This window comes from Bufo bufo, chromosome 10, assembly GCF_905171765.1.
Source record: "Bufo bufo chromosome 10, aBufBuf1.1, whole genome shotgun sequence".
NCBI lineage: Eukaryota > Metazoa > Chordata > Amphibia > Anura > Bufonidae > Bufo > Bufo bufo.
Genome location: NC_053398.1, coordinates 10,570,738 through 10,581,958, shown reverse-complemented (window position 1 = coordinate 10,581,958; position 11,221 = coordinate 10,570,738). Strand labels below are relative to the sequence as shown.

The following is an 11,221-nucleotide window of genomic DNA, read 5'->3' as shown; positions in this document are numbered from 1 at the left end:
TTTGCCTTTTACTTTTACTTTCATTTTACTTTCTATTGAGGAGCTCTATTTCCCAGTTTGTTAGGCTACTTTCACACTGGCGTTTTGGCTTTCAGTTTGTGAGATCCGTTCAGGGCTCGGCGGTCCAAAACAGATCAGTTTTGCCCTAATGTATTCTGAATGGAAAAGGATCCGCTCAGAATGCATCAGTTTGCCTCCGATCCGTCTCCATTCCGCTCTGGAGGCGGACAACAAAACTCTGCCTACAGCAGCCTGTCAGAGAAAACGGATCCGTCCCCATTGACTAACATTGTGTGCCAGGACGGATCCGTTTTCTCTGACACAATCTGGCACAATAGAAAACGGATCTGTCTACTATTGACTTTCAATGGAGTTCATGACGGATCCGTCTGGGCTATGTTACAGGTAATACAAACGGATCCGTTCATGACTGATGCATGCGGTTGTATTATTGTAACAGAAGCGTTTTTGCAGATCGATGACGGATCCGCAAAAAACGCTAGTGTGAAAGAAGCGATGGGTTTCATTGTCTCCTTTTCTTTCTGAAGAGGCTGAATAGTGTGTATAAGGCTAGCAGCGCACACACACATTAATCTGAAGAAGAGATCACTTCACTCCAACCGCAATTCTGGAAAACTGTGGATTTATTCTCAAGTGTCCATAAACCTGCAACGTTTTAGGTCTCACCGGGGGCTTTTTTCAAGCATACTGTAACATACAAACATGGTGACTTTAAATAGGCCCAAACAGGTTGTGACATCATAGTGTATGCAAGTAACATTCATTTCATCAAAAAAGTCCAAATTTCATCTCCAAAAAATACATTATTGAGAAAACATTTTGTGAAAGAACATGATCCAATAATTTTGTTGTTAAAAATCCAACTCCTATCTGTGCATTAAAGTGCCAATATAGTGCAAATAGTTAAAAACAGGCATGCCCAACCTGCGGCCCTCCAGCTGTTGCAAAACTACAACCCCCAGCATGCCTGCAAAGCCTACAGCTATTAGGGCATGCTGGTGCGGTATGCCAGACCTTGCAGGGGAATTATGTGTGAGGTCACGGTGTGAGCAATAGGTGGGCCGAGGTAAGTACAGTTCTGGTTACTCTCGGTTATGTCATCCCTGGGCAGGCTCGCATAAAAGTGAAAAGGAGAACGGCAGAAGAATTCTCTGGGGCACACTCTGGTGTAAGGGACACGGGCCAGATGGTGGTTTGAGGTGCCCTTGATGGTCTGTATTAATGTACCAGTGGCAAGGTCCCTTGTAGTCGTGACGCCAGTACCTTTTGTATGGAGGTACAACCATTTACTGTAGTGTTAGTTGAGGAACTTGAGACTGAGGCAACCAAGATAAAATGCAAGGTGGAACTTTACTGAAGATGACTTCTGATAACAGTACATCCAAAGTATTAAAACAGTCTCTTAATACAATCCGGCATTAAGCACAATCTCCCATACATATGGGGAAAGGGAAATGCAAGTCGTCAATTGTTCTGGTTCTGATCAATGGTCAGGTAGGTTGATACCCTGCTCCAAATCAGATAGATACGTGCACGCACGGCGAGAGAAATAACACTGACACTCTAGATAAGGTCAAAGGATAACTCTAATTTATTAGGTGGGGCTTCAGATTATATACCCTCCATATAAGTGGGAGGAGTGGGCTCACATGATTGGTCTTTTAGCAAGAAGGACTGTAAACAGGAAATAAGTTTAAGGCATACGTATGATAGACTTAGAGGAATTGCTGACAGTTTCACGTTTTTGCTGCAAATAGTTTCAATCATAGAGTGCATACTGGGGGTTGTCTCTCAGACTGACACCATTTTGTAAGTGACAAGAAAGTGTCCATTATATTCCATAACACAATGAAATACAGGCTCTAGTAATACATAAGAAAGCTACTGCTCAGACTAGGCTTGTAATAATATGAAAGTCTTACACTGGTAACAACTCCGGCCTGATTCTAATCCTTGAATAAAAAGGTGCTTTTCTGAATCCTGAAACTTCTATTCCAATGTTGTTCTGACAGTTGGCCTGACTGTCCTCAGGATTTGAACTGGATGTGTGGATGCTTCATGCTGTCTCCTACACCTACTACAAAGGTACCTAATAAGTCCTCAGGTAATGACTATCTTGCTAATCCTTTGCCTTGCATAAACGTGATAATTCCTTAAATATTTGGCTGCATGCTGTTTAGACATTGGTCACCCTGGAAGAGCGATCTATAGGAGTGGATTGCTCACCTCTAGGTAGAATAGTTGCAGGCTTTAACCCTGGACTGTGAAGCCAACAGGGACAGAGTAGAGAGGCTAGGAATAGGCCTCCCTCCAGATATTGAGCTACATCGCTGTTGCTTTCTGCGTAGGCTCATGAGAGAACTGCTTAGAACTGAACTCTCACTTGGATTGACCTGAACCAGCCAACTGAATTCCACTGAACTCAACTGCCGAACGTAGGTCTGAGCTAAGCTATTTATACACACTGACACTGCTCCATCTTGTGGAGAAACAAGTGTAGTGCACCCTGACTAGGCCTGTGTAAAGGATCTCTGCATATAAAATCACATTGTGACATGGAGAATATGTCAGGAGATAAAATACAAAATGCAGGCATATTGCATGACATTAATACATAATTAAAACACGTTTGTGGTGCCCACTATCACGTAGTGGGACACTGCACTGGGAATTGTAGTTTGGCAACAGCTGGAGGTGCGCAGGTTGAGAATCCCTGGATAAAAACATTCATTATGCAAATCATGTCCAGGGCGGAAAAAAGAGAGTCGCTCACCAATCAGCAGCATAAAACAATTCAACTGCGGCGCGCTTCAGCTGCTTTCATATTCCTCCACAGAACCAAAGAGGAAGTGACATCCACTGAATCCAGATAGAGGGCTGGAAAGCAAAAATGGAACACAGCGTGCGCATCTAATCGCATTGTAGTCACATGAGCGCCGTAGAATTGTCAGCTAATCATTTGGCACATACAAGAGGTCAGCATAAGTATAACATATCTACCTACTTTAGAAAATTGTAAAGAGGGACAACGGCAATTTTATTTATTTTTTATACTAGACCAGTGGTCGGCAAAGTGCGGCTCGCGAGCCACAAGCGGCTCTTTTGATCCTTCAATGCGGCTCTTTGGTTCGGGCTGGCGGGTGGGCGGCCGCGCAGCCATATCGCGCCGCTCAAGCTGCTTGTAAAATGTCCGTCATGCGCCTGCTGCCCTGTCTGTCTGCTCCTTCCACTTTAGGAATGAAGCAGGCAGGCGGGGCAGGAGGCGCATGACGGAGGGAGAGATGTCACGATGCGCACAGCAGCAGAAGGGCGGGCAGCGGCGCTCTAGTTCGGCTGCCCACTGCCGGCCATGTGAGGAGTGGTGAAGAGGCCGCCGCTCAGGAGGAACGAAATGTCCTGCAGCAGAAAGGTAGGAGCTGCCCCCGGTGTGTGCACAGCGCCGGGCACTGCACCGGCCCCACCACAAGTGTCCCTGCCTCCTCCCTTCCCCCCACTAATACATTACTTACTGGAAGGCACTTATGGGGGATATCTGTGGAGGGCACTTATGGGGGATATCTGTGGATGACACATATATAGCATCAGTCCACCACTGTTCCTCTGCTCTGCAGGTGTGTAAGGCCATTACCAGGTCTTCGCATCACATCTACTCATCTTTATAGGATGCACAGTCCAACATCCTGAGATCCTTTTCCGGTTGCAAGACTCTGCAGCCAGCAATAGATTATAATCGGTTATGTAGTTTTTTTTCTCTCTGCTTTGGGATTGCTTTAGGATGTCCCATGATCTTCTGTGTCCCCCAATGACACGAGCGAGAAAACAGGATTTATTTTTCATGACTCGCCTGTAAAAATTCTCATGGAGTTCATTGGGGACACTGCTCACACCCAGTTACTTTTTTGGTCTTAGGGGCATCTACTGGTTTTACCTGACTGGTTCCTCTTGTTCTCATTTCTGACCCATCATGAGTTTTGGCTTGGGTTAACGGTTCACCCTTTGGTGGCTTCTTCGGCCTGCTTGTTCTGCTTGCGTACAAACAAATTTTTTTAATACAGTGCTGGAAATTTGGTGGCAGTCGCAGTATTCCTTGCACTTTTTCCCACGTTCGCTCATGATTTTTAGTCGTTATGTAGCTTGGAACTAATTGCTATTAAATAGTAATAAACTAGGATTTATGAAAACTAGTGGAAAAGTGGAGGCACTGCCCACAGCAGCCATTCAGCTTTTTTTTTTAATTAGGAGCGAAAATTGGATTGGTCACTATTGGCAGATGCTCCACTTTTCCTGTCCACTAGTGAAAACCACAAAGGCCGTGAGTTGGAGGCAGACTGCTGTACTGATGGGAGGTTTTAAGACAAGTGCTCTACTTTCCTCTTCCCCTGTGAAATTTTCCTCTTTTTTATCATTTATTTTAGTTTTTTATATTTATTTCTACGATGTACAAAACACAAAGCAACATTGAAAGTAATATATATATATATAATTATCTTTATTTTGTACATACATATTTGTTCTGTGTGATGTATAAAGAGACAAGACAATCTGAAAATAGATGAATTTAAATATTTGTAACTACACAAAATACATGGAATATGCCAAATAAATATAAATTATATTTTATTCCCCATATGTTAAAACGTATTGAGACTTTACCATATAGAAGTAATCTACAGAAGAGTCTCAATATAAACAGATTACACTGCCTGTCTTGTACGGAGTTACATCCTGTATTATACTGCAGAGCTGCACTCACTATTCTGCTGGTGGAGTCACTGTGAACATACACTGAGCAAAAATATAAACGCAACACTTTTGGTTTTGCTCCCATTTTGCATGAGCTGAACTCAAAGATCTGAAACATTTTCTACCCATTACTCTCAAATATTGTTCACAAATCTGTCCAAATCTGTGTTAGTGAGCACTTCTCCTTTGCCGAGATCCATCCATCCTCACCGGTGTGGCATATCAAGGTGCCGATTGGACAGCATGAATATTTCACAGGTGTGCCTTAGACTGCCCACAATAAAAGGACACTCTGAAATGTGCACAGTTTTGCCTTAACCGGGGGGTGGGTCAGAAAACCAGTCAGTATTCTGGTGTAGCCACCATTTGCCTCACGCAGTGCAACCCATCTCTGTCGCATAGAGTTTATCAGGTTGTTGATTGTGGCCTGTGGAATGTTGGTCCACTCCTCTTCAATAGCTGTGCGAAGTTGCAGAATATTGGCAGGAACTGGAACACGCTGTCGTATACGCCGATCCAGAGCATCCCAAACATGCTCAATGGGTGACATGTCCGGTGAGTATACTGGCCATGCAAGAGCTGGGATGTTTTCAGCTTCCAGGAATTGTGTACAGATCTTTGCAATATGGAACGCCTCTCCAACGTGCCAGACACCATGTGAGTATTTGCCCACTCATGTAGGTTACGACGACGAGCTGCTGTCAGGTCCAGACCCCGATGAGGATGACGAGCATGCAGATGAACTTCACTGAGACAGTTTCTGACAGTTTGTGCAGAAATTCTTTGGTTTAGCAAAACGATTGCTGCTGCAGCTGTCCGGGTGGCTGGTCTCGGACGATCATGGAGGTGAACATTCCACAGGTCACAGTCAACAACCTGATCAACTCTATGCAACGGAGATGTGTTGCACTGCGTGAGGCAAATGGTGTCCACACCAGATACTGACTGGTTTTCTGACTCCCACCCCCAGTAAGGCAAAACTGTGCACATTTCAGAGTGGCCTTTTATGGTGGGCAGTCTAAGGCACACCTGTGCAATATTCATGCTGTCTAATCAGCACCTTGATATGCTACACCTGTGAGGTGGGATTGATTATCTCGGCAAAGGAGAAGTGCTCACTGACACAGATTTGTGAACAATATTTGAGAGTAATGGGTCTTTTGTGTATGTAGAAAATGTTTCAGATCTTGGAGTTCAGCTCATGCAAAATGGGACCAAAAGTGTTGCGTTTATATTTTTGCTCAGTGTATATTACTTCTCTTCTACTGATCCTGAGTTGCATCCTGTATTCTAACTCGTGTCATTGGGAACACAGAAGATAATGGGACATCCTAAAACAAGTGATGTAATGTATGTACACAGTGACTCCTTCAGCAGAATGGTGAGTGCAGCTCTGGAGTATAATACAGGATGTAACTCAGGATTAGTATAAGTTAGGGTGGGTTCTCATCACGTTTTATGCCTCCTTTTGACGTACAGTACAGACCAAAAGTTTGGACACACCTTCTCATTCAAAGAGTTTTCTTTATTTTCATGACTATGAAGGCATCAAAACTATGAATTAACACATGTGGAATTATATACATAACAAACAAGTGTGAAACAACTGAAAATATGTCATATTCTAGGTTCTTCAAAGTAGCCACCTTTTGCTTTGATTACTGCTTTGCACACTCTTGGCATTCTCTTGATGAGCTTCAAGAGGTAGTCCCCTGAAATGGTCTTCCAACAGTCTTGAAGGAGTTCCCAGAGATGCTTAGCACTTGTTGGCCCTTTTGCCTTCACTCTGCGGTCCAGCTCACCCCAAACCATCTCGATTGGGTTCAGGTCCGGTGACTGTGGAGGCCAGGTCATCTGGCGCAGTACCCCATCACTCTCCTTAATGGTCAAATAGCCCTTACTTTCAAAGTTTTCCTAATTTTTCGGCTGACTGACTGACCTTCATTTCTTAAAGTAATGATGGCCACTCGTTTTTCTTTACTTAGAATTTGTATTATGGCAAGAAAAAAGCAGCTAACAGTCTATTCAGTAGGACTATCAGCTGTGTATCCACCTGACTTCTCCTCAACGCAACTGATGGTCCCAACCCCATTTATAAGGCAAGAAATCCCACTTATTAAACCTGACAGGGCACACCTGTGAAGTGAAAACCATTTCAGGGGACTACCTCTTGAAGCTCATCAAGAGAATGCCAAGAGTGTGCAAAGCAGTAATCAAAGCAAAAGGTGGCTACTTTGAAGAACCTAGAATATGACATATTTTCAGTTGTTTCACACTTGTTTGTTATGTATATAATTCCACATGTGTTAATTCATAGTTTTGATGCCTTCAGTGTGAATCTACAATTTTCATAGTCATGAAAATAAAGAAAACTCTTTGAATGAGAAGGTGTGTCCAAACTTTTACTTTTACTTTATACCTTTATTTTTTACAATGGAACTCTATGGTGAACGGATGCCACATTATGGCATCAATCTGAGGCATCCATTTAACATATACGTTTTTTGTATGCGTTTAGCGTTTAACAGATGGGAAAAACGTTATATGAACCCAGCCTAATGAATTTAAAAAGTGAGAACTTTTTATGTAGATTATATCAATATATAAAATCATGTTCAGAGGTGGACATGTAGATCTTTAAAATACCATATCGAGTAACAGTGGCTAATATGTAAAAAGACGTGGGATGAAATATTTTGATTTTGGATGCAGATTAAAGTGCTAGGCATGCTCTAGAGCTGGAGACTGGTGGCAGGCTATGGAGAGGGGGAGGTTACGTGCCGGTAGACGGATTAGTCTCCTTCCATAGACATTAAAAGCTCCATAAAAAACAAACATCAAAAATACAAAAGGATGATACGTCGCTGAGGTCTCACGGTGAAGTGAAGGAGCTTGTGCCTCCTTAAACCTGTGCATTTTTGTGCTATTACCTTTACTGAAATCCCAAAATGTATAAACAGGGCACCAAAACTTAGCCGGTCTCTATTGGAAGGTATTTCTACCTTAAATGAGCCTTAGACTTTTTCAAAAAGTTGCCCCATTTGCAGCTATTGATATGGGATGTGAAATAGCTGAGCACTGTACTCTGCTGTCTCTGGCAGTCCCACAGAGAATGAATGTTGCAGCAGAGAAAATGCTGCTCCACCAGGATGGGAACGTGGGACCCCCGCTCTCAGGATTGTGGGGTTCCCAGCGGTCAAAACCCCACCTATCCGTTATCCCCCATCTTGTGGATAGGATATAACTTTCAGAATTTGCAGTCTATTATCTCCCTTTTACCCATTAAACTTAGAAGCATAGTTTCACAATCATACCTTATTGTGCTTCCGCCAAGCCTTGATTAATGACTTTGATCCGATAATCAAATGAGGTAGAAACAGCCCCCTGGGCCGTCCCCTGCAATAACGGTACTCCGTCCCATCTGAATTGAGCTCCACCTATCCCCTCAGTGCATTTTCTCCACCTTCTACAGCTGCCAACATCACAAATCCCCAAATTGAAATCCTACACAGTTCTCTTTCGGTTTCTCTGCACTGCACCTGCTTTTAGCACTTGTACAGTGCACTTCCTGAGACCACTACCAACGAAAGGGTATGGATGGCGCATAAGCAAGATTTCAATTCAGGGATTTGTGAAAGTGGTGGAGATAAGGCACTGAGGGGAGGAGTGGGGCTCTATTTAGATGGGAAGGACTGTGCACCGTTAGTGCTGGGGACAGGGGACGGCTCAGTGGGCTCTTTTTGCCTTATTTGCATACAGGTTAAAAATAATTTTCAGGGCTTAGCAGAAGAACAAAACGTATCTTTGAAAAACTACGTGACACTTTAATGGCACTGTTAACAATTTTATGGGTAAAAGAGAGGTGACAGGCTCCTTTAAATGGCAGTTCAACTTAGTTACAGTATGTAGTAGATGTTAGTGCGCCACTAAGCAGAATAGCCATTCTGGAGTCCAAGAAAGTGGGGTACCATTTGCTGTGGGAGATATAAAGGGGCCCAATTACTGCTAAAAAGCAGTCAAAAATGGGAACCTGTCACTATGAAAATGCAGTGTAATCTGCCTGAATCATCTTATAGAGCAGGAGGAGCTGAGCAGATTTATATATGGTTTTATGGGAAAAGATTCAGTAAAACCTGTAATTAATTTATTCATTTAAATTCCTGCTCATTCCAGGCTTTGAAGTTAGGAGGCGGTCCTATCAGTGATTGACAGCCTTCCCTCTGAGGAGGCGGTCCTATCAGTGATTGACAGCCTTCCCTCTGAGGAGGCGGTCCTATCAGTGATTGACAGCCTTCCCTCTGAGGAGGCGGTCGTATTAGTGATTGACAGCCTTCCCTCTGAGGCGGTCCTATCAGTGATTGACAGCCTTCCCTCTGAGGAGGCGGTCCTATCAGTGACTGACAGCTTTCCCTCTGAGGAGGCGGTCCTATTAGTGATTAACAGCCTTCCCTCTGAGGCGGTCCTATCAGTGATTGACAGCCTTCCCTCTATGACTGTATACAGAGATAGCTGTCAATTACTGATAGAACCGCCTCCTCAGAGGGAAGGCTGTCAATTACTGATAGGACCGCCTCCTCATAGAGGGAAGGCTGTCAGTCACTGATAGGACCTCCTCCTCATAGAGGGAAGGCTGTCAGTCACTGATAGGACCTCCTCCTCATAGAGGGAAGGCTGTCAGTCACTGATAGGACCTTCTCCTCATAGAGGGAAGGCTGTCAGTCACTGATAGGACCTCCTCCTCATAGAGGGAAGGCTGTCAGTCACTGATAGGACCTCCTCCTCATAGAGGGAAGACTGTCAGTCACTGATAGGACCTCCTCCTCATAGAGGGAAGGCTGTCAGTCACTGATAGGACCTCCTCCTCATAGAGGGAAGGCTGTCAGTCACTGATAGGACCTCCTCCTCATAGAGGGAAGGCTGTCAGTCACTGATAGGACCGTCTCCTCAGAGGGAAGGCTGTCAGTCACTGATAGGAACGTCTCCTCATAGAGGGAAGGCTGTCAGTCACTGATAGGACCTTCTCCTCATAGAGGGAAGGCTGTCAGTCACTGATAGGACCTCCTCCTCATAGAGGGAAGGCTGTCAGTCACTGATAGGACCGTCTCCTCATAGAGGGAAGGCTGTCAGTCACTGATAGGACCGCCTCCTCATAGAGGGAAGGCTGTCAGTCACTGATAGGACCGCCTCCTCATAGAGGGAAGGCTGTCAGTCACTGATAGGACCGCCTCCTCATAGAGGGAAGGCTGTCAGTCACTGATAGGACCGTCTCCTCAGAGGGAAGGCTGTCAGTCACTGATAGGAACGTCTCCTCATAGAGGGAAGGCTGTCAGTCACTGATAGGACCACCTCCTCAGAGGGAAGGCTGTCAGTCACTGATAGGACCGCCTCCTGACTTCAAAGCCCAGAATAAGCAGGAATTTAAACGAATGAAATACAAATCACACTGAATCTTTTTCCACAAAACTATATATCAATCTGCACAGTTCCTCCTGCTCTATAACATGTAGCCTTCAGCTCAGACACTGTATTCAACATGCCAGGTTCCCGTTAAATAGAATTTTTATCAACTTGACAGAAGAGGGAGACTTACCGGGGGAATTTCTGAGTTCAGGTGAAAATGCCTTTTAAGATAAATGATTAGCAGCCAGGCATGGACTTGCCACAATCAGAACAGAGGACAAAACAGTATGAAATCTGCATAATTCCACCGCTTCCTGTGTGACGTCGCCGCACTTCTGAACACCATGCTTTCTTGTTTTCCCTGTGATGAACCCTTTGGTCACCAAGGAAGGTGGAAAAGGTCACACAAAGGGATAACAACTAATGGAAGCAACCATTCCCAGGCTTCACCCCCACCTGATGTCCAGCCAATGGGAGTCATCGTTGTTGGAGGTACGGTAAGTTGTGTCTGTGCTGTCCTTGAATGGATTTTATTTAAACACAAAGTTGATGAAAAGCTGACAGGCGAGGAAAAGGCAGAGAAGGAGCCAGTGGCGGGAATTCAGCAACGAGGCCCTGGACGGTGAGCATGCAGAAAACGAGCGGTGACAGGTCAGAGAGCTGAGGTTTCTATAAGAAGAGGAGTCAAAAATTACTACAGCGCTGCAGTAAGAGAAAATAGATAATAAACTGGTATAAAGAGCAAAAAGTATCAATATCAACCTACAGTATAATAGCCATCTAAAAGTGCAATATCCAATCACAACTAAGATTTTATAGAATTGCATCCAAATATACAAAACTCTACTACTCATAGAGGCTTATCCAGTATTAGATATATTCTTGTACATAGGAGAGCAGTATTATAGTAGTTATATGTAGGGATGAGCGAATCAATTTCGGATGAAACATCCAAAGTCGATTCGCATAAAACTTTGTTAGACTACTGTACGGAGTGGTACCTTGGAACCGAACCCGAATTCAGTAAAAGGTTTTTTACAGTAGAAATTAATTTCTG

At 44.1% G+C, this 11,221-nt stretch overlaps 1 protein-coding gene across 1 annotated transcript in view; it reads right to left on the bottom strand.

Annotated features, from left to right (window-relative positions):
- Positions 1–10,247: 10,247 nt before the first annotated feature.
- The window catches only part of OSBPL5 (oxysterol binding protein like 5), a 61,113-nt gene continuing 60,139 nt past the window's right edge, over positions 10,248–11,221 (bottom strand). Inside the window, exon 21 of the mRNA XM_040410647.1 lies at positions 10,248–10,833. Within this exon, the coding sequence (XP_040266581.1) occupies positions 10,695–10,833 (139 nt within the window). The 3' untranslated portion in view covers positions 10,248–10,694. The remainder of the gene's footprint in view (positions 10,834–11,221) is intronic.